Source organism: Pseudopipra pipra, chromosome 1 (assembly GCF_036250125.1).
Source record: "Pseudopipra pipra isolate bDixPip1 chromosome 1, bDixPip1.hap1, whole genome shotgun sequence".
NCBI lineage: Eukaryota > Metazoa > Chordata > Aves > Passeriformes > Pipridae > Pseudopipra > Pseudopipra pipra.
Genome location: NC_087549.1, coordinates 8,332,073 through 8,355,211, shown reverse-complemented (window position 1 = coordinate 8,355,211; position 23,139 = coordinate 8,332,073). Strand labels below are relative to the sequence as shown.

Below are 23,139 nucleotides of genomic sequence, written 5' to 3'. Positions count from 1 at the left end.
TGTCTCTCTCTCGTTTCGGTTTTCTTGGTTGTTTTTTTCCCTCTTCTCCCTGAGGTTTGGGGGGGGGGGACTTCTTGTGGTAAGGTTTGGAGACTTGGCAGGGAGTCAGCTTCAAACCATATCACCCAGGTAGTCCAGCAAATTTCAAATATCTTTTGCTAACAATAGTCTACCTTACATTGAATTTAGGTGCTCATATATCAAAGGGTTTGTGCTGTATAAAGCAACGGAGAAAGTCCCATCCCCCCTAAACAAAATACCTCATGTCCAAAAAATCATTGTATCCAGATAAAAAATCAATTTATAGAAAATGTTATGTTTGAAAAAGCACTGACAACCTTAAGCAGAAAATAAAAATTCTGGGTAAGATATTCTTTGCACTGGAGACTTACATCACCCAAGGAAACAGCTAGCAAAGCCTCACCATTCCCATAACCACCCATTCAGCTCTTCACGCCATGGCAACAATGGCATTAAGTTCATTATCTTGTCACACAGAAGAGGCTTGTAAGGAAGCACTGCCCTGGGTCCATCAGAGGCCCATGGCAGACAGGTAAGGCTGCAGGCACCGGAGCCACAGCGGGGGGCTCCAAGGACGTGGCACTGCTGAGAGGGACCAGGTCCCTGCTTTGGCTCAGCCATCGTATCTCCTGTCCCTGCCAGAGCCAGAAAGGGGCCTGAGAGGTGCAGTCATATGAATGGCTGAGGAGGATTGAAGGAAATTTATAAGGGGAGATGACAACTTGGGAACTTCTCCTTTTGAGATGTGAAGGGCTGAGTCTGCTCCTTGCAGGTCTATGAGTTTACAGGATTGTCCCAATTCCTACCAGTGACCGTGCTTGTACAAGTACATTACACACCAGGAAATAAGTTTGATAGTTACTATCCATGGAGAGGGATCATTGTACTGTACTTCTGGAAACATCTACCTACGTTGTGTTTAGTAGCGGAGGACAATGGCTGCTTCAATGACATTGCCTTAACACAGCAAAATGAGGAAAAAGTCCAGACTCTTGTTGTTTATAACGTGTGTTATCCAGCCAAAGTGTTCAACATCAATAGAGTCATTTGTGAAATCAGTGGTGACATTTAAAATGGTTACACTTCCAAGTTAAAGCCGTATGTAGACACACTGAGCAGCTTCTCCTGGTACCTCTTCAGTTTGCCAAGTCAGAAGTGTGGCATAAAAGCTTTCTATACCTTGGAAATCTTTTGGGGTTTTTTGAAGGGACCTGTTTGGTTTTTTAACAGCTGACTACTACAAGAAATGATGGAAATCAGAAAGACATTTTATCCAGCTCGCCTTTAATGTTTTTCAACCGTGTCTCCAGAATAAGCTCATTCCTCCACAACCAGCAATTTTCTAGCCAGAGATTTAAATAAACCAGTGAGCAGTGGTGTGCCATATTGGTATTTCTAAAATTAGCTGCACAATTATAATTCTGATTTCCCACCTCTGCTCTTCCCTGGAACAGTCAGGCTACAGAGCCAAAGGACACAAAACTGGATCATGAAGATAGGCAGAATGTCTTACGGCTTTGCCAGAAACATATTTTTGGCATTCATACACTACAGGCCTCTCTGCAGCCAGTTTCTCTCTTAGTTAACTTAATCTTCACCAGAACATTCAGCCAACTTCCAGCTCAGCTTATGATACATGGCAAAGACACTGTTTCTCTGAGTGCCTCCAGCACATACTATTCAGAGCTGCTCACTCATTTTTCTTACCGTTCATGTTGTCAGGGATAACCTCCAATGCATTAAGAGACTAGACAAGGATCCTTCTAGAACATTGTTCTGCAGCTGAATTGACAGAGGTACTTGGGCTCATGGATTTTTTTTTCCTGGGGCACACTTTCCAACAGAAAGTGGTCATTTGTTCACTACCCTTTGGACCCTGCAAGGTTCATCCAGGATTTATCTCCTGGTATTTTGCATCTAAGACTGAGGAGCTAATATGGAGCAGAGGTGCTCCTCTAGGACCACCCACCATGTTTTTCAAAGCACAGCACACTGCCCTTAGGAGAGCTTTAACCACTAAGGGCTGGGCTTCAGCACTGATACTGGAGTACAGCCCAAATACTGCAAGACCATCTTGACAGAGCAATGTACCCCTGAGTCATGATTCCTCCTGTGCTTTCCCTTGCCTCTTGCTGGGAATAGCAGTTTTTCCCAGATCTGTGCCAGCCCTTACTGATTGCATGACAGATCTTTATAGCATTTACCCCATATGTATTTATTGCTTTGGCATCCAGCTGGAGGAGGCAAAGATGCATGAAGCTGCCTCACTAATAGCCTTCTTCAAATAATCTATTCCTGTGGTATATACAACATTATCAACAGTTTATGCTGAGGGCAAACTGGGAGTACCGCCAACGTTTCTTGTTTCACCCCTTTTCCTCTGCATCCACCTGTAAATTCCCCTCTTACACTGAAATTGTAAGGTCTTTGCGCAAAGACCAGTTTGTTATCTGCATTTGCAGTGAGATCACAGACCATAACTAGGTTCTTGCTGATGCTACAACACAAATATTTTATATAAAGTACTACTTCGCATGAACTGGTCTTCCACTTTCCTTGCTTGCTCCCTCTTCCCTAATTACTGCAAATTAGCAAAGTTCAGCCATTGCCCCCTAAATTGCAGTTATCAGTGTCATGCCACTGTAACAAGTGTTGACCATGGAATGGTCCCCAGTTAAACCAGACACCTTGCAACCAGACCCGCCTGATGAGAAGGTGCAGATTGACGCCTACAAGAGCTGGACAGGTCAGTAGCATCCAACACCTGTGTCAACTCTGTCCCCATTCCCTGCCCCCAGCAGCACCACATACAGGATCCAGACACAGAGGAACAGGTTTTGCTTTCCAGAGTTGCCCAAAACAAAGCCAACTGCAGCCTGTCTGCATAAATCAACAACATAAACAACATATAGAAGCTGAGCACTTGCCAGCAGAAGGATCACAACCCACCTTGAGATTTGTGCATATGATTTAGCCCATATATTTCCCATATTGAGCCCATGGCAGCAGCTGCCATGAAATGCTATTGCTCAACAGCTCATAGTGGCCTAGAAAAGGAAGAAAACCTCAGTATTATACAATTCTACCTTCTTGATCACCTCCCTAAATCCTCTGCATTTCCATCAAAGATGGAAGTGCAAGAAGGACAGAGATGAGACAGACCACAGGTGGGGGCAGAGGAAGCACATAGGCTACATGTCTTAAACTCTCCATTCCTCCATTGTCAGTAGGCCTGGGGAAATAAGAGAGACCCACAGAGTTCAGGTTAAGTGAATTAAACAAATCCACCTAATCTACCTGGAGCTTGTATATGAATCTGAGTGAAATGTGGTTGAAAAGCATGGTTGTGAGAATAAAGATGGATGGGACCTCCAGATTGGTCAGAAACACGAACCCCACTGGCCCCAGCAAACAAGGTGTATTAGACACAAATATTGCACCCCCTCACAGGCTCTGTATGAGCAGCCAGCTGCATGGGAGTACAGCCAGTGGCATGATCATGTGTGAGAACCCAGTCATAAAACAACACATGTTCTTGGATTAATGCCATCAAATTTTTACTCCGCTCTCTCCAGCACTATGAGCAGAACAGTCCCCAGGTTCCAAAGTTGGTAGCTCCTTCATTCCTGGTGAGCTGAATTGATATAAAAGAAGCTGAATTAGCAGCCCTGAAACACGACAGCCTTCAGTTGATTTGTCTTCTCTCCCTGGGAGTGAAAATAGTATGATTAACAACAGTTTGTGTGCCCACACCTTGCACTACCACTGAGCCCCACCTGGGCTTGGATTCCACGCTCTCAGGAACAGTGACAAAGCAGAGGTGCCCTTTGCACTAGACCTTTCAATCATTTAATCTGTGGCGTAAGTGAAAACACTGCCAGTGAGGATGTCAGCTTTGGGGATGGCTTTTGAATATCATTATAAGGCCAGTTAGAGGGAACAGTCTCTCCAATGGACCATGACCTTTATTTCCCAATGTCTTCCCAGAACAACCATGGACTGAATCCTCAGTTCTCAAAGAACAGTTACTAAAATTGAACCATTGCTTGTTCTGGAGTGACACCACTCTCTTTTCCACCAGTGATACCATCTTCTCCTATTATTGATCCACTTTTTCACATTCTCCTTTTCACTCTCCATCCTCTAAGCAAGAAAGGAGCAATCTGTAAGAATCAGCAAATCCAGCACTTTGCTCCTTCCAGTCTTCACTTGCAGAAGGCTTGTCTCTGTGCCACACATGCAAAACAAAAATAATACTGGAGCACTGAGACTACTGATTATTACAGCAATTGTAACCGGCTTCTTGTTAAATTATACCTGTCCCAGCTATCAATCACTGTGATTTCTGTGTCTTGTGTACAAACTTGGACCCAGCCTGGCTAAGGATCCTCTGTGCTCTGTCTGGGCAGTGCACAGCACAAGGGACTCAGCTGGGCAGGGTGGACTGCATCTCACTGAGGAAGTCAGGTGTGTCTTTGCCTCATCAGCTTCTCAGGAAAAAGCTGGATGTTTTTATGGAAGCAATGTGATGGGACTTAAAAGTGCTGGAAGTAATCTGGGATAATCTGGGAGGTACAAGGATGCACAGCCTAAAGGGCTTTCATCTCTGCTTGTCCCTGAACATGCTTCTATAGTGTGTATAAATACATTATAAATAATTTCTGGGTTAGTAAAAAAGCACTTACTACATCCAAATAGGAATAGCTGCAGTGATTGTGTGGTACTATGCTGTTTCAAACACACATTCACAGGTACATCAGACACAACCTTTGCCATCACATTCACCTCCCATTCATTTGGGTTTATCACACAACTGCACACTGCTAAAAATGTTCTTATCTCCACTAAAAATGATACAGGGGTTTAAAAATGGTGTCGTGACACAAAGATCAATCTCCAACTAAAACCCTGATTTCATGCTAGATTTGCTGACTCAGAACAAGGCCAGTGACTTTCCTCTGCCTAATCTTAAAAGAAAACCAAAAAAACAGCAAACCATCAACCTGCAGGCAATGTCCTGTAAGTGATATAAAACCATAAATGAAGAATTACAAAAGGTCTTGCAGCTTGATATCATGTTGCAGGGTAAGGCATTATATGAGTTGCAGAAGTAAAGAAACTTACTGAAACTTATAGAAGAGAAGTGCTGTCAGGCCATGAGACAAGAGAGAACAGCTAAAATCTTCACCCCACTTATGTGCCTCTCCCAGTGCTGTGAACTGAGTGCTGAGAATAAAGTTTAGGTTTGAGAATGAAGTGGTGGAGTCACCATCCCTAAAAATCTCCAAAAAAACAGGTAGGTATGGTACTTCATGATATGGTTTAGTGGGCATGGTGGTATTTGATCAAAGGTTGGACTTGATGATCTTTTCCAACCTTAATGACTCTATGATTCTAAGCTATTCCTCTTTTCTTTTACATTTAATGTGCCTGACTTATGCTGCTCCTTTCGTGCCTCTGTTTATTCCTTGGACTTTCTTCAGGTTTTGCAGCGAAACCATGAGCGTGTAGGGGAGAGAGAGAGGTTCACTGTTTCAGGGTCAGCCCCAGATTTCCACAATATCCTGGGATTTCAGCTCTGAGGGCTATGCTTTGCACTGGATTTACAGTTGAAGTTTAACTCTCCTGCTGTTTGGGTGTCAGGATGGAACTCACAGCCCTGCCCTGCCAAGTGACAGTGACAACTGTGACATGTACAAAGACAATGGATACACCTCAGAAATCACAGTCCCCTGGCTCTCAGCAGAGCAGTTCAAGCAATAAAACAGCTGGTTTCCACCACTACCTGGCCAAGACACTTCACTACTGACCAGGTCTTGGGCTTGTCCTCAGCCCACTCAGAGCACACGGGGTCTCTCCCTGTAGATCAACAGCAACATCAGGTTTCACACTGAAGACACTGCAATTAGAGGAAAACAGGCAACTTGCCTGAAACAGGCACCAAAGCACCAGGAGGGCAATTAAGTTGTTTTCTCTATACAAGCAGCACCTTCATTAAGTAGCTTTTAACATGTTCACCTACAAGAGTAATCTTAATTCCCCTTCTTCTTCTGTTTTACATCTCACAATGAGGTCACACCTCTTCCTTCTTCCTTTTGCAAGTTTATGTCCAGCATCTCCCTTACCTCCTTCTCCAGCTCAGCTGCTGTTTTGTCATTGTCACTGGAACTGTGTTCACAGCTGCTGCCTTCTTCCCTGCACCATTACTGCTCTTGTCTCATTCTAAAAAAACATGGGCTTTCTTGCTTATTTTTCCTCTGCCTTTTTTTTTTTTTTTAACCAAGTGGGCTGAAAACCATTCTTTTTCCCCTCTGGACAAGGTAGACATCAGACAGGTCCATCTGTTCTCCTTGCAGGATCAGTGGCAAAGAGACTGCGTGGACACCTAAAAATTACATCCCACTCTTCAACAGAGCTGACAGCTAAAGGAATGACCATATTGCAATTGCTTTTTTAAATAGCTCAAGAGATACAGCTAGGTATTTATGTTCTGAATAGGATAACATTGCATTGGGTCCTTTCCAGAAAAAAACCAAACAAAAACAAAACACCACATTCTGGCAAATATTATTTCACTATTAATGTAAGGACTATATTGACCAGAGAAACAGTAACAATTTCTGGCCCCAGTCCTGCAAAGGTATGCTACATGAGCTTTACTTTCTGCATGCACATGCCTGAGGGACATCAGCAGAGGTCACCACAAGGTGAGAGTAAGAGGCACCACAACAAGATTTAGGTACAAGACTGAATCAGAATTCAGCACTGCAGAAATTTGGTGATCTTGGTTCATGTTTTGAGAAAGGTGTTCCAGACTTTAGACTGTACGAGATTTTCGTATTCGGGGCAGTCATCTTCGGGCCAAAAAGGACAGCTCTGTTCTACCCTCCTACCCGAGTACTTTGTGAAGTTATTATCCCCACAAGGCCTTCAACAATGTGATTAGGATAAGATTCATCTCACAAAGTTAGTGTTTGTAATGTAGGTGTCTATATGTAAGCCATGTATTGAATCTCCCATTACAGTCAAGTGATACCTATTTATTTGGTAACATCACTGGTAATCAGGATGTGATATATCCCTGTCGTCATTTACTTCAGGATGAGCTGAACATCAGCAATGCTCCTGCAGCAGTGGTTTATACCAGCATCTGAGGAGATTGAAATGACACATTTAGATATTTACAGGGAAGACATAACTACATTTAGTCTTAAGAATTCCAGCCCAATCACTATAACTGCTACTGCTTCTGTTATGTTACATTATGATGTTAACAATACAGTTAAGATATAAGTAAATATCTTTTTCCTGAGTTACTTCATTTCTCATTTACTTATCTTATTGTTGCTAAATTAGAAAAAAAAATATTCCTAGTTATAACTTTAAGTCTTGCCTAATCATCAGCCAAGAATATGCATAATTATTGATTTAGCCCATATTTTGCAGCAAAGCTATAGCCTACAGCGGTCTTCTAGAAAAATCTCCAAGTTTGGTTTAAAAATGACAAGTGGAAAATTGATAATTTCTTGTGCAAATTCTTCCAGCAGATATCTGTTCCCCTATTAGCCTAAATTTATCTTGCATCATCTTCCAACCGTGTTATATCATCATTTATGCAATCAAAAAGCCCTCTAGTATAACAGAAACTCCCCGTCTTCGTAGACTGGAACAAACATTGATGGAGAACTCAGATTAAGGCTTATAAACTCATTATCTACTTCAAGTTGCTGGGAAATTAACTCATGGTAGAATAAGTGAAAACAAGCACTGCCAATGAAGACAGATTTCCATCTGCTCAAAATCTCTTTTCTTCACTCATCCTAATGATGTTTTCTTTAGAGTTACTGTTTCCAGAAAACTGTAAGATATTATTCTGTAACAGAAGAGCTTCCCTATGGTGTCCAACAAAATGTTGTTTCGGAGGTGATTATGTCCTGCTTTGGTCTCTGGGAGCAATGTTCTTTCTCATCCCATTTGCTGGAGAATGTGGTGATTCAGGAATTCAGCCCTGCCTATACGCTCAATTGCTAGAGAAAGTTGCTGTTTATTTATTGTCACACCAAGAGCTCCCATCTTTAATTTCTTGGATATCAACACTGATTGCAAATGGATCTGCAAACTAGGACACTGTGTTATCACCTTAACTCTGGGAGCAACAGCTCAAGCTGTGTATGTAGTAACATGCAGATCATGGATTAGCCTGTATGTCATGCTCCTAAATCACTTCCTCCTACCACTGAGACCAGGAACAGATATTAGTTCAGTTTGTACCCTTTCTGGGAAGAGAGATGGGTGTCCACCTCCACTTCATGTTCCCTCTTTCTTGAGAGAACAGCTGAGTCACCACAAGAAAGCTGTTACCTACACAGGTCATCAATAAATCAGTCCTTCCCTAACACCACCATCACCCCTGGAGCAAAGAGTGATCAGGAGCCGTGACTCAGAAGTGTGTGAGTCTGAATTAAAACAACTCTTCTCCTACAAGGATGCTGTTTATGTAGGGACTCTCACTTTGGGCTGTGGTCAAAGTCACAGGCTGGCCCAGCGGAAGCACCTTAGCACCAAATGCCATATTTAACATCAGGGAGCTGTGCAAGCAAAAGAGAAACACTAATGAAACACAAGGTGATTCAGAGATAATTCCTGCACCTAAATTACCTTTCACCATATGGACAAAGTAATTCTTGTTGAGTCCCTACTCTGAGGGAATTTGAGGCAGAGTTTTAATCCTGACGTGGGTGAACTCAATGTTAAAATCCAATAAGTTAAATAAAAAAGTGTAAAAAAGACCAAAAGGTAAATACAGCTATATCTGAGTAGGAGACAATTTGTCATGTCGGCTCTGTCAACCTGATATCAGCACTTAGGTCCACAGATTTTAAGTCAAACTGAACTCTGTTGTCATAGTCAAAGTAGGAGAGGCTGAGGAAAGGCACAAAGAAGAGCTGGATGATTCAGTGATGGGTGCTGTTCTTCAGTAACCAGGCTATGAATGCCACCAAGGGAAGGAGAGAATATGGGATTGAGTGAGGGACAAGGAGAAAGAGATGGGAAAGTACGAAGGAGTTGTAGAGTTGAGACTGAATTATTCTTCTGAATAATGAAAATTTGGTGGAAATGTCAAATTATAGTAAAAAAAAAAAAAGAGAAGTCATTGGGAAAGGTTTCCTATTCTCCGTTACCTGTACTGATTACACTGAAGGTTATTCCTAGCATCCCCCAGGGCCAGTGCTGCAAACATAGGCAGTGTTGGTGTTAATTAGCCTAGCGGCACACAACTCTCTTCGTAGTAAAAATTTGGAGCATTTTTTCCTCCACAGTGGGCTGACCTGCCCAGCATCTCTGTCCAGATGTTACATCTTACTTCTGTCCATGCATACTCAGGATTGAATGGAGTGGGGCGGGAAGAAGACTCCTGGCCTAGAAGTCTACCTGTTATAAGAAATGCATTAAACAACATATCTGTGAAGAGCAACTAAATTTATCACACCTCACAATATAAAGTAGTTCAGCTCTTGGAGATGCACAAAACTCAACTGATACAGACTGAAGCAACCTGATTTGACTGTGAAGTTAACCCTGCTCTGGGGACTGGACTGGAGGCCTCTAAAACCCTACAAACTAAAAGGTTTTATGGTTGTAATTGTCAACTCCCTCCTACAACTCCAAGATCAGACACAACCTTCACCAAGAAATGGGCAGAAAGACAGTGCTTCACTTGCTTAACTTCCCCAGCTTATCTGCACTGGATTTGTTAACCAAATAACTGGATTTAAGAGGTAGGAAAAATCCTCTTTCATCTTTGAGGAGCAACGAGGGAAGTGTTTATATAAACCAGCTCCCAACATGATGAACACCACGGTGTGAATACTGGCAGCTCTGGGACAGGGTGGTGTTCACTTGTTTTCTTGCCAGGGGATCTCCATCTCTCCTATTTATCCCATTCCTTAAGCTGGCTTACCTTACTGAGAGGACAAGTCTGTTGTAGAAGGGAAGTACCTTGCCAGAGGTGCAGGACCTTGACCTTGGCCTCTGTAGGAGCAGAGAGTATTAGTAAAAAATGAAAAGATTTTGTAGTAAGTCCAGAACAAGTCTGTGGTGCAGCAGCCAAATCCAATTGTTCTTCTGACTGTAATAGATTTATTCTACATTTGCACTGACATGACTAAAAGAGGTTGCTGGCTCAGTATTTCTGCAAAAACAAGCAAAACGCAAACTAGCAGCTGTAAAAGGAACACACCACCACCCAAAAACACTTCTTTATGTCAGGGCATTTGCATGCATCCAGATTTTGTACAGTTCTCCAATGATTTCAGTATTAGGTTCAATTATGCTGGTTTTCTGATTCAGCTGGTGTATGAAAGTGAGCATGCCCTTGAAAATACTGAGTGGTGCCTACATATCTGCAAAGTCTCCAACTACAGAGAAAACTGTAGCACTTAAAAAATGCTCTGAGCTTATGAATGACCCCCACAATCACCCTCATTCACAACAGGCCATTCAAATTGACCTTTTACATTTGTTACAGGCTTCAAAAGGGCAATGTCCAAACCACTCACAAAGTGTTTTCTGGGCCCTAAAAGACACCTGCTAGAAAGCAGTGTTGTCTTTGATTTGGTGAGGCAATTTTGAGAGACAGAGTCAAGAGAAGCAATGTAAATGGACAGAAATGCAGGAATAGGAGGAAGCTGGTCTGTTGCTGGCAAACTCCCACCACAGTAACACCTGTGCCCAGGTAAATCCTGAATGGCCACAAGAAGATGGAGGGAAAACAGAGTCAATCCCAGGTTTGGATCTGAAGCTCAGTACAAAAGTTAGTTATGTCTGGATTTGAGTGTGACCTCAAGATCAACTGCAACTATGATCATAAACCAAGAGCAAATTTATGGGAGGGCTCAGGGAGATGAAGCCGATGGCAAAACAAAGAACAAAGGGAAAGTGGAAAGGTAAGCTCAAGACTCCCAACTAGAGAAAGATATTAAAGCTACTGAAATCATATGTTCTTTGGCATCATGTCAGGGATGACCGTAGGCTTGTCATGGACTGGGATAATAAGTAGCCACATCTGTAAAACTCTTGAGGAAAGGGAATTAGAACTGAGCCTAATATTAATAAAAGCCTATGTAATAATATGAGTCACATTCCTCTTGCCTTTAAAGGTTTGACTTTTCTGTGTGATTGTGGCTTTTACTACAGACATTTACCAGAGATCAAGTCACCTCAGCTCCTGCTATAGACAACAGAGAGTTGCTCAGTAGAGCTGAAGGTGTAATTTATCTCCATGTAAAGCAGACCCCCACATCTGGTTGGATGAATTGCACCAAAAAATCCATTGACTGTATTGACTAGATCTCCACTGACTATAAAGAGAAGTTAAATACCTACTGAACATGTTTAAATTCAGCTGTCTCAATGTGGCTTTGATCCTTGCCTCTCAAGTCAGGCAAAAAGTTTCCCATTCCCCAGGTGTTTTCAGTGCAAATACCCAAATTTAAGTTAGTCACATGAGGTCTCCTTTGTAGTCAGCAGAAAGTTTCAGGCGCTGTAAGAGGTGATTAATCTCACCTAGTTTAGAACTGTCTTTAGAATGAGATTAATTGCACTCTAGAAAGTTCCATTTCCTGTTTTTCTTTAGCATCTATAAAAGGATTCCAGACAGCTTCCTCAGATAATGTGATAGATGGATGGATCCCATTGTGACTGTGGAGAGACTGATGCTGGAGCCCTGAGGAAAAGCAGGGAAATGCAGTTCGTTTAAGTAATTTAACACTGAAAAAAGCAGTGTATTTGACAATGTACTATGTGATAGCACCATACTCTGAGAGCAGGAACTGCCTCTGTCAGATCCCACCTCTGCACCCAGAACCTGACAAGGTAATGGAGCAACATCTACAATAATGAGTGAGACAAACTCAGGAGAAATACCCAAATATCAGCAGCAACACAACTAATAATATCTTCTTCTATGTTTTACACAAGTAAGAAGCCTGATAATGAATGATCAGAGGGCTCTTCCTCCTGGATTTGTACCACAAAAATGTATTCTTTTGTTAATATGCCAAGACGTGGGGGTGAAGTGTTGAACCTCCACGGGAGTTTAATCAGCACAAGGAATGTTGAAACAGAAAAGGCAAAAGCCATGGCGAAGTCCCATGAACAGGAAGAAGAAAAGATATAGAATATAAAATGTGTTACTGGACACACATATAGGGTGAAACCTGTATTATTTCAGTGAGTTAGGATTTCTTGGGTCTTTATCTAAGTGAAGGGTCTTATTCCACGGGTCATGGTTTTAAACTAAAAGAGTGTCCATTTATATTAGGTATAAGGAAGAATTTTTTTACAATGAGGGTGATAAAACACTGGCATAGGTTGTCCAGAGAGGTGGTGGATGCCTCATCCCTGGAAACATTCAAGGTCAGGTTGGATGAGGCTCTGAGCAACCGGCTCGAGTTGAAGGTGTCCCTGCCCACGGCAGGGGGGTTGGACTAGATGACCTTTAAAGGTGCCTTCCATCCCAAATTATTTTTAAGATTCTATCCCAAAAATGTGGCTTTTTGCACAGACCCAGGAGGATATTCCCAAATTGGTAAGATCTCATATATATAAGAATTACGTCTTTTCTAGTAACCCAAAGATGCTCAGCCCTGCTCTCTGTCCATGAGACCAGCTGGCATGACCAATGTCCATATCATTGACCTCACCTGCCTCCAAAGCAGGGAGCTCCACTCAGACTCCTACTGGGAGTGGTCCCAGGTCTGTGGTAACACTTGATCTGTGCTCAGTCACTCAGAAGAAAACCATGGGACAGGTCATCCAGCAGTGTTATCAGTCAGTGTGTGTCACTGCTTGGGAACATCCCTGGTATGGCTCTGCCAATTAGTCTAGACAGTTAATGCCTACTCTAGGCATGAGGAAAGCTGCTGTCATAGCTGTAGAGCAAGGCTGGTCCTGAGCTGTGGCCCTGTGCATCTGGTGGCACGGCGCAGACGGTGCCTGAGGTGTGATCAGGGAGACTCAGCCAGCTGTGTGCATTGAAATTCTTCCAGCACGTCTCACAAGAGCAGCAGTGTTAGCAAAGGTAGAAGAGCAAATTCCAGTTCGTGTAATTACCTTCCTAAATTAATTCCCCTGCAATTTCAATCAGCTGCTCTTGACATTCCCTCCTCAGGGTGTAATCCCTCCTCATAAACGCTCTGAGCCCTGCATGGGGAGGCATGAGGGGAGCAAAGATAAGCAGAGCTGATGCTGCACTGCTGAGAGCTGGTGGGCAGCTCCCCACAGGGCGCTTTGGGGATTTCACTATCAGTCCCTCAGCAGCTGTACTTGCTTCTCCTCCATCCCCACTGAAAGCAGAAAATTTTAGACTCTGAATTTACAGTCAGTGGGAAATTCCCTGTAAAGAGTCTTCTGGTTTAGTATTAATATCTCTGTCGTTCACCTAAAGTTAGATACAACCCAAATATAATGGCTTCTATAAAATGTAGAAGAACTAGGACCTGGATGGATTAGGACATTTAAGCTTTCAGCATTGCTTTAGCTCTGCTTTAGAGGTGGATGGTACAAGGAACAATGAATTATTTTGTTGTACGAGGTACACACCATGTCAAAACCATGAAATATCTGAGATAAGAAGACAACAATTAAATGCACATCACAGAACTAAATAGATAAACAAAACTCAGGTTTGAACAAAAAGAAATGCGGAACTATTTGCAATTTTGACACAGGTGCAGTATCTCATAAAGTCTTTGTTTTAGTATTAATTCAGATGACCATGAGAAACACCATGACATTAAAAACTGGGTTCAGAGATATGAATAAAGTCCTAAAAAATGATATCGCATTAACGGGGGAGGGGAGTTTTTATTTAGTGAAATGCTGAATGGAGTTTTTTAGTTCTGGCCTTATTAAATACTTCCTTAATGATCTGGAAAAAGAAGAAAAATTGAATGTTAGCAAAAATTATAAGGTACTAATATAGGAGGTGACCAAGACACTAATGAGGACAGAATAAAGTAAATATAAAAAGCACCTGAGATTAAAACACAGCACAACATGACAATCACGAATTAACACAAGTTGGCAAAGAAATGCAAAACACATTCATACAGCTCCCAGCCACAACTCTGAAAACTGGGGGGACAAGCAAGATGTAAGTATCCACAACATAAAACAAAGTGTGTGGACTCAAAGTAAAAGACAAGAGCCAACCCAGAAGATGAGGAGTCCTGCACTGCTGCTGGCATACAATGGATCTGAACTGCTCCACCACCATGGACCGGCATCCAAGAAAAAGTAAATTGGGAAAGACTTTGGCAAGATTAATGCACGTAGGAGAAAGGAGAGCACAGGGCATCTCAAGAGACACTGGAGGCTTCTCATGCCAGGGTCGTAGCATCTCTCCAACTGAGATTTAGCAGCGTTAGATATATTAAACCTTCACCTCAGCATGGTTTGCACCACTAAGGAGGACAAGGTATTATCCTGGTGACTACAACTAGAGGCGGCTGTTAAGCTCTGGAAGGGATGAAGACCTGTGATGGATCCTATAGAGAAGTGGAGCTTAGAAGGATCTCACCAGGCCTGAACAGAACAGCAAGCTGGTTGTGCAGAGGAAGATGATGATACTCAGTGCTGCTTTCCACCAAATCTCAGTCACACTGTTCTGCTTTGGATTACCTCAGTGCCACCTTGGATAGGTTCCTCCTGACATCACTTGCTCCAAGTCAAACAGACTTTTAAGTAGTTTGCTCACTTAAGGCTGGGGAAAGCAATTTACGGATTTCCAGCCTGGAAGTTCTCCCAAAGTGCCTTTTTCCAAAGTAGGTTACCATGAATCCAAATATCCCAGGGCGTGTCCCTCTCTTCACAGAAAACACTAAGTTTCCCAGCTACCATCCTGAGACAGAAGGCAGCATACACTTAACAGCTCTTGCAGACCACATTCCCTGCAAAGCTATTAATATTTAAGTTATTCTGTTTAATACAGTATCTGCCAGAAGCAATAGCAGATGCAATGTCTCCATGGCTCCATTCCTTCTGTAAAGTTCCACGCACAAGAAGAGAGTATGGCACTATTAAATATGAGAATTGAATATAGCATTATTAAATACAAGAATAAACATTATCATTTATTTATACCATGCAAGGCTGATCATGGTAGTACCCAGCCACTCAGCTACCTGGCTATGTCTAAGGTCAACAATCTATTATGTTTTTAAAAAGATATAAATGATCTCAACACTCACTTGACTGATTTTGATTAGAAAGTTTATTACAGCTGTTAAATTAGATACAAATTATTCTAGTTCAGACCTTGTCCTTGAATATTGCACATGCATCTCAATGCTACAAAGGACTTTCTGATGACCAAGAGATACAGAATCGTGTTCAACTTAAATGCACAGGTTTGTATGCTGGGTAACCTATAATTAAAGAGGATTTAATCAAGTGGTATTTGAAGACAGGGAGTCACAAAAAAAGAACAGAAATGTGCAGGGTGAGTAGCTTCTGAGGTGACCTTCAGGAGAAGTAGGAATTGCTGGGGCACCTTCAGGTTCACTTGCATACGTTCAAGCACACTTTGACATATGACTGGTGTTATATAAATGTATTAGTTTTCTAATACAGCTGTTAATAGTCTTTAGTTACTATTTTTCCCATTAAATTTGTTTTGAGTGTTTCTACATTTTACAGCAAAATGAGCAAAATGGGCGTGGAAAGTTCCTCCCTGTTCATTTTTTGTACCATTTTCCTAATCTCCCTCTCAGGTTAAAACAATAAGTAAAACCCAGGTGCCCTCTCCACTCAGCAGCTGTTCCAGAGGAGCCCAGGCCCTGCTGTGTCCTGTCATGATCTAATGTTTGCTGCGAGGAACAAACAGAGGCACATGAGGAAACTGAGATGAACAAAGTGGTGCTTCCAACCACAGTCCAGGCTGGAGATACTGCGGTCAGTCTAGTCCTGGCCTTAACTGCTGGCAGTATCTCCAGAACTGCAGGGGTGGCACTGAGATGATGCTGCTTCTCACACCAAGTTCATAAAAGAGAAGAAAAACTTGATCTGCTGGCTGCTGGAAGGGCTTTGCTGTATCACTGCTCAACAAATGGATGAAATTTGGGACTGTTCAGTTTTATAGACATTACACCAGTGACTATGACTTCTTTTTGAGAAGCTATTATTCCTAGGCTGAGCTGACAGCACTGAAAGACCAGCTGCTGAGTGTTTGCTGACACTGGCAGTCCTGATGCTCTCCCACATGTCAAGCCCTCCCTCATGCATTGCTGACCACGGTGGATCTTGACACCCATCCAGACAAGGCTGCACTGCATAGTTTGAGCTGGGGATTGGACTTGCCAAAAGGGTGCTGAGGGACCTGCATCCCCAGGGGTTTGGGGGACACTGAGGCACACACCTGTGCAACATGGAATTGTGTGCCTGCAGCTCCCACGAGCCCATTGAGCAGGCACGAGCAGCACCAAAACTCAAGTTACCAGCGCAGTCATGGCAACGTGGAATGAGCGGGCAAAGCAACTCAACTTCTGCAGGTACCACCACAGAATGGGTCTTGCTGTCAGCACCAATGCCCAAGCACAGAGATATGAAGCTGTAAATGAAAACACACCTATTCTCACCGAAGGTCTGTAATTTCAGAGGTAGTTTGGATGCTTAAACAAGCGTTGGGCACCTGCGAGCTGCTGAAGTGACTCCAAAGCTATGGCTGGGAATCACAAGCCACTCACGTTACCCAGACAGTGGCTTCCCCAGGCTCTGATGCCCCTTCTCATTCCTCCCAGCAAACCCCTGGTGACCACAGCCTGTCATGTTGGCTGATCCCAGTGACTGAGGCACAGTCTCATCTCCTTAAACCACACACAAACACAGGGCAGCTCTGCAAGTCTGGAGCTGCAACAGCAGAGGTGTGTGGTAAGGTCTCCAATGACTAAGACTTCATTATTTTTTACAAAGTATACTGCAGAATATTTATCTGTGCATTATGATGAATTAGCATAAATAATTAAAACAGAACTCAAATTGGCAAACACATAAGCAAAGGGCACTCACTAATGGACCAGGCTCGCTCTGCTGCTCCAGGGACTCACTTAGATACAAGTCCTTGCCAAACAGGCCAAGGAAGGATTCCTATTTGTCTTTCTTTTTATTCTAAACCTGTTCCCATCTCACCCCAAATGTCACACACAGGCTGGAGGTGGGTGAGCACGTCTTAAAGAGCATCTCCCAAAGGGGGAAGAAGAAAATAATGGAAAGCCCCCAAACCTTCAACCTGTTCCCCAAGTCCCATGACACTCTTCTCTGCAAACAACACACCTACGATCAGTCATGCAGGAGGTGCTCGCTGGTGCTTCCCAGAAATGCTGATGATTTGATGGGTCGCATGACTCTGCCTCCTCTTTTTATTCCAGGTATTAAGCAGTACTGAAAGAAGATTACATGGCAAATAGAGAAGGGTTCTCTCATGTTCCCCATGGTTTCCCCCTCTCATCAGCAGGTACACATGGTGATCTACACCAGCAGAGTGCAGCGATATTGCACACTTTCCCAAAAAGAAAAATCTAATACCAAACCTTTTCCTGGTCTTATTTTTCTGTGAAAGTAAAGGCTGCAGTAGTCTCAGAAGATGGTATGAAAACGAGAATATATCCTAGATACCTCTCCTTCAGCCTCTATTTTCTTTGTCAGATTGAAAATTTTCCGCAAATTGCAATTCCAAACTTGATCTGTATTATGTTATCTTTCTGGACTCTGTTCATTATCCAACAAATACTTCGTGCTTACAATTAAAAATAAACTGGAAAAATCAAAATCTTACTTATTTTCAATTCTTCATTCTATTCATTAATGCTTCAGTGCATAAATAAAGCATTTGGATGGTTTGTGGAGGTGGGCAGGTCTTGAGTCTGTCTCCCTGTCCAAAGTACACATCCCACGAGGCACAACTGCAGGGGTTTCCTACAATATATTGTGCTGCCTAACACAAAGGGAAATACAGTACTTCATGGGAACATCAGTTATTCCTACAGCAACAGGAGCTCAGGAAAGAGCAGGGATAGATTGTAGCCTGATCTGCAACCCCCAAGAGACATGTCCAAATTAAATACCTCAAAGGTTAAAAGAGATTTATTTTTTTTATTTTATTTCATTTTATTGAAAATGTTCAGGAGCAGTTTAGCCTTACAGAGGTGAAATTCTTCTTAGGAAAAATGAATTTCTCTTACCAACTATGCCACTAAGACATTGCCATATTGCCAAGAAGTCCATCAACCCTGGTGTCCCAGCAAAGCGGAATTTCGTGGGTGATACATAAATCTCCTGTCCAGTAGAGCTGCCAGAGAATAAATGTTTTCAGATAGGAAAGGAAACAGAGTCAGCTTCTTTAGGGAACGACTCCCCAAGGATAGGCTTGGGCAAACTCACTTTTGCAGAACAAGAAAGAAGGAAGAATTACGAAGAAAGTATCTCATGCTACTTTCTGTAAATCACTGCCAGTGAAAGCTGAATGTTAAAGTTGCCATCAGGAACCTTTCCCTTTCTCCCCTGCATCTTTGTCCCTAGGGCTTGGTAGGGCCTGATCACGTTCATACATTCTCCTTGAATTATGTCAATAGACTGAATCATTTCAGTAGATCTAACACCACCTGAACTAAAGCAAGAGTTTACAACAGGCACTGCTCAAGTCTTATTTATGTGCACATTACAGGAGTGAGATACACAGGGGATCATGACCCCTTTGCAGCCATATGTGCATCGCTCTATGATTTAACAAGATCTCATCTGTACCACCCTTTTAAAAGTTCTAGCACCCAAAGCTTTTACAAAGACCTTGGCAAAGCCCCTTCCTGAGCCCCACACAACATCCTTGGCATGTCCTGAAGGTTGCAACCCTCTTCCATCAGCAGCTTCCCAAACCCTGGGATATACACAGCACTGGAGTCTTTGTATAATTTTTTCATTAAATATCTCTGAATGCTTGGATCTATAAGGAATTAATCACATCCATCCATGCTGCAATCCCTTTTGGCTCTCAGCTGTTTATTGTCTGGTTATTTGTATATGAGAGCAACCATCTTACTAGTAGTTTTGAGTGCATGGCATTTATTGCAAAGTTACTCAGAAGATGAGACAAAGTGTAACATGCCACTAAGATAAAAAAAAATGAGACTTTTACTAAAGAGTAACACAGGATCAAATTTGTCTATTTTATGGAAAGATAGGCAATCTCTTGCCTTCCCAAGTGTAAAAAAGTGTAAACTGTTCTAGTGTGAAAAGTATCACTGGGGGACTGCTGGGATGGCACTACACATTGTCACAGCAGCACCTCCAACACTCCTTTAGAGAAGGAAAAAAGGTTAAAAGACAATTCATTTGAAAGCAAGAACAAAGACTTTGGATACCAACTTAGATGCTGTTTCCCACGGCACTTCTGCTCTCGAGCAGGTCTTCATTCTTCAGTGGCAGGAACAAGTTCTGAAGTCTGTCAGCAAGATCTCAGCACACTCTGCCATCACTCTCACCAGAGTTCTTTTTGTAGGGTTTGATCCTACATTGAGGTGAGACTGCATAACTTCAACTGAGTTCAGAAGGAGCTGAGACTGAACAGAAACCCAGTGGGGACAACTTGGACTGCTGAGCCCCCTGGGGTGTCCTGGGAAGAGACAGGGTGTTTGTGCTCAGCTGACAGACTTCTGTGTTTTACTTCCTTTAAGGATAAGGACTTCTAAAAGTGTTTTGTTTCATTTTCATTAATATTAAACTTGGCATCAATGATTTTAACAAAGCTGTTATTGACTTCTGTGAGAGCAGGTCAGACTCACATTTCAGTTTTGCAGGACTGAGTAGTCACCAAAGGGAAGTTGACCACACAGTGTCAGGTCCACTCCTAAGAAGGACTGAACCATCCAAATATCCTGATTTTTTTCCTGTTCCGTGAATCATATTGCATAAGGATCTTAAGGTCAACCACACATGTGGAGAGCTACCTAAAATAAACGTTGTAACTTGGAAATTCTTATACCACTGCAAATAAACGTGAATCTCTCAGCTCACCTGAGCCTCTCCACACATATCCACTGTCCTATTGCCTATATCCAGACACAAGCCTGGGCACAGATTTGACCCAGCTGCCACAGAGGAATGCCAACTGCTCACAGTGCTCTGCCATGTGCCAAATCCTCACTGATGCAGTGTGTGTGTGGGTTGACTAAGGCAGGATGAAAGGGGTGCCCCTCCGTCCAGACATGGCTCCCCCCAGCAAGAAGCAGCATTATGCAATACTGAGCAGGACTGAACAGCAAGCTCTGGTTCAAAGAGCCTTCCCAGCGTAACACACTCCAAGTGCTGTCGCTCCCTGCCTGCCAGCACGAGTTTTCCTGTGGCAAAAAGGAGCGAAAGAACTGAAAAAGTGTCACAGCACCCAGTATCCGCATATTCATAGAAATTAATCTGGAAAATAGGACCTGTGTCCCAAGATGTACTTTATAAATAAACACTGAAAAGGGGGGAGCAGCAACGAGTGAGTGGCATGCAGCAGCACACCAGTAGTGAACATTTCATTTTAATTCTTGTCCAAGGCTAAATCCTTGCCAACATCATGAAAAATTTGCCTGAAGATAAAAATCACAGCCCTACACTCAAGGTGTTTATTTGCAGGTGTAAAGACTATGCCAATGATTAGGACTTCCCAAGATCCAGCTCTAGGCTACAGCCCGTGCAGCCTAGAGAGCTCTGTTTATCTTTGCCAAGTAAACCAGTTTCAGAAATCACTGCTTAAATCCTCTGTCACATAGAGCTGTGCACACCTAACAGCATCAAAGAAAAACAGTACCACCGTGATCACTGATAATCCCTTGGGTTTTCAAACACATTCACAACATTAAACCTCACATTTATTTTAATAGGACTCTACCAACTCCATTCTATGCTGTACACAGAATTATTTTTTCCTATGAAAACTTAAAGGTACAGAATTTTTAGGAGTGCAAACCATTCGCCATTCACTTGACTTGTGAATGTCACAAAACGAGTTTGTTTCCTCTCAGTTCGCTTGTGGTCAGTGTAACTTTCTACTTGACAGCGCTGCAACGCTCAGGTTTCATGCACTGCGAGGTGATGCTTATCGGACCAAAACCCGATGGTTTTCATTTGACACTTTCAACTATTGAAGGCGTCGGTTCGCTCGGGGTTTATAACAGTGAGTTGAACCACACGCGGTGCTCTGGGCTGAGCTGAACTGGCCGCGTTCCCCTGAAGCACTTCGAGCCTTAAAACCGCTCAGAGCTTGGTCTTTCTGGCATCCCTTTTCCAGCGTCTCAGACATAGAGGCTCGGGAATGCCACTCCAAGGTAACGTAGGGGTACGGACAAGACAGGGACTCAGACTTAAAAGCAGCTGCTCTTTTTGGAAAACCCGACGACAGAAAAGAAAGAAAGAAAGCCGCTCAGCAGCACACCTCGTATCAGACCCTTGCTCCCACACACACCCGGCGCCGGAGCGAGCCCCTGGAGCGCCTTACGCAGAGAATGATAAAGCAAAACCGTGTCCCCGGGCGCATCCCCCCGGGGCAGCCCCCGGCATCCCCCCGGGGAGCACCGCGTACTCACACGAAGGCGTGATAGAGCAGCGCCCAGCCGCGGGGTCGTTCCAGGGCGTCGTAGATCAAAGTTTGGATGCGGCGGTACCTGGCGTGGTTCCGCTTCACCGGGCGGCTCAGGGGGGTCTTCGCCAGCAGCCCCAGCCCCGGCGGGCTCCGCTTGCCGCCCTCCTCCTTCCCGCCGCCCTCCAGCAGCAGCGTCCCGTCCCGGTCGCCGCCGGCGCCCAGGGCCAGCGAGCCCTGCTCGGGGTCGCCGCCGCTCGCCGCTCGCCGCCCCGCCGCCGCCGCCGCCCCGCCGGCCGCGCTACCGCCCGCGGCGCCGCGCCGAGCCTTCAGCCCCATGGTCGGGCCCCGGAGGCGAGCTGCGGATCGGCGGCGGCGGCGGCAGCCCCGGGAGCCCCAGGGCCATGATCCGAGCTCCCCGCCCCTCCCCCCAGAACGATTTCTCTATGTATTTATATATATATATTCATCTATGTATGTATGTATATATATATATATATATGGGGGGGTAAGCGGCAGTGGGCTGGGGGAGTCGGTCACATCCCCGTCAGGTCATTCCCACCGGCAGGCAGCGGGCAGGCAGGCGCTCGGCGCGCACCTGGGGCCGGCGGGAGGGAGGGGAATCATCGCGGAGTTTATTTACCAGCCTGATGCCCGAGCCCCTTCCTCCCCCACCCCACCCCCCCCCCCCCGCGCCTTCCCTTCCTCCTCCTCCTCCTCCCAGCTCCTGCCTCCCCCCAACCCTCACGTTAGGGAGTGGCCCATTGTATGCAGCCAGCAAATAGCCGGGCGCCCGCCCCCCGCTCCCCCAGCCCCGGCTGTCGAGTCATCTGCGGTGTGGGGGGCACCGGTCCCGGCCCCCCGCCACGGGAGTCCCCCTACGCCCCCCCAGCCCCGGACCGACAGCCCCCCGCAGCCGCCGCCGGGGCCGCCGGCGCCGAGCGGGGAGATCCCGGCAGCCGACGGAAGGGGAGACCCCGCTCGACACCCGGGGATCCCCCTGCAGCATCACAGCCCCCCTCCTCCGTTGCGGCTGGAGGAGAGGGGGGGGAGAGGAGGGCATCCCCGGCCCCCGGCGGGGGGCTGCTTCCACCGCCGACGCAGGAAGGAGCGGAGGATGGGGATGAAGGATGCCGGGAGAGGCGGCGGGTGGGTGGTTGGAGGAGCTGCTGCCGCTGCGGCTCGAGCCGAGCCGAGCCGGAGCCTCCGCCCGCGGAGCGGGGTTTCGGGGGCAGCACAGCCGGGCAGCCCCAGTCCCGCCGGGGAGCCCCTTTTGGCACGGGGCTCTCGCTGGAGATGCTGCCTCTGTCCCCTCCCAGGTGGCTCCTGGAGGGAGCAGCGCCGGTCCCGAGCCCGGCTGCGGACCCCAGGGGTCTGCCCCGACCCGTAGGACCCAAGAACTCCCCTCGCTCCGCTTTGCTATGTATACCCGCCCCCTGGTCCAGACTTCGGACCTAAAACCTGACGGGATGTGATTGACAGCCTGTACCCTTTCCGTTTCTGGG

The 23,139-nt window shown here is 44.9% G+C and overlaps 1 protein-coding gene across 3 annotated transcripts in view; it reads right to left on the bottom strand.

Moving 5' to 3' along the window:
• Positions 1–21,988, bottom strand: part of KCNQ3 (potassium voltage-gated channel subfamily Q member 3) — a 202,527-nt gene extending 180,539 nt beyond the window's left edge. For all 3 annotated transcript variants that reach the window (XM_064644503.1, XM_064644508.1, XM_064644517.1), the window contains exon 1: positions 21,642–21,988. In XM_064644503.1, the coding sequence (XP_064500573.1) occupies positions 21,642–21,973 (332 nt within the window). In that variant the 5' untranslated portion in view covers positions 21,974–21,988. The remainder of the gene's footprint in view (positions 1–21,641) is intronic.
• Between the last annotated feature and the right edge of the window lie 1,151 nt (positions 21,989–23,139).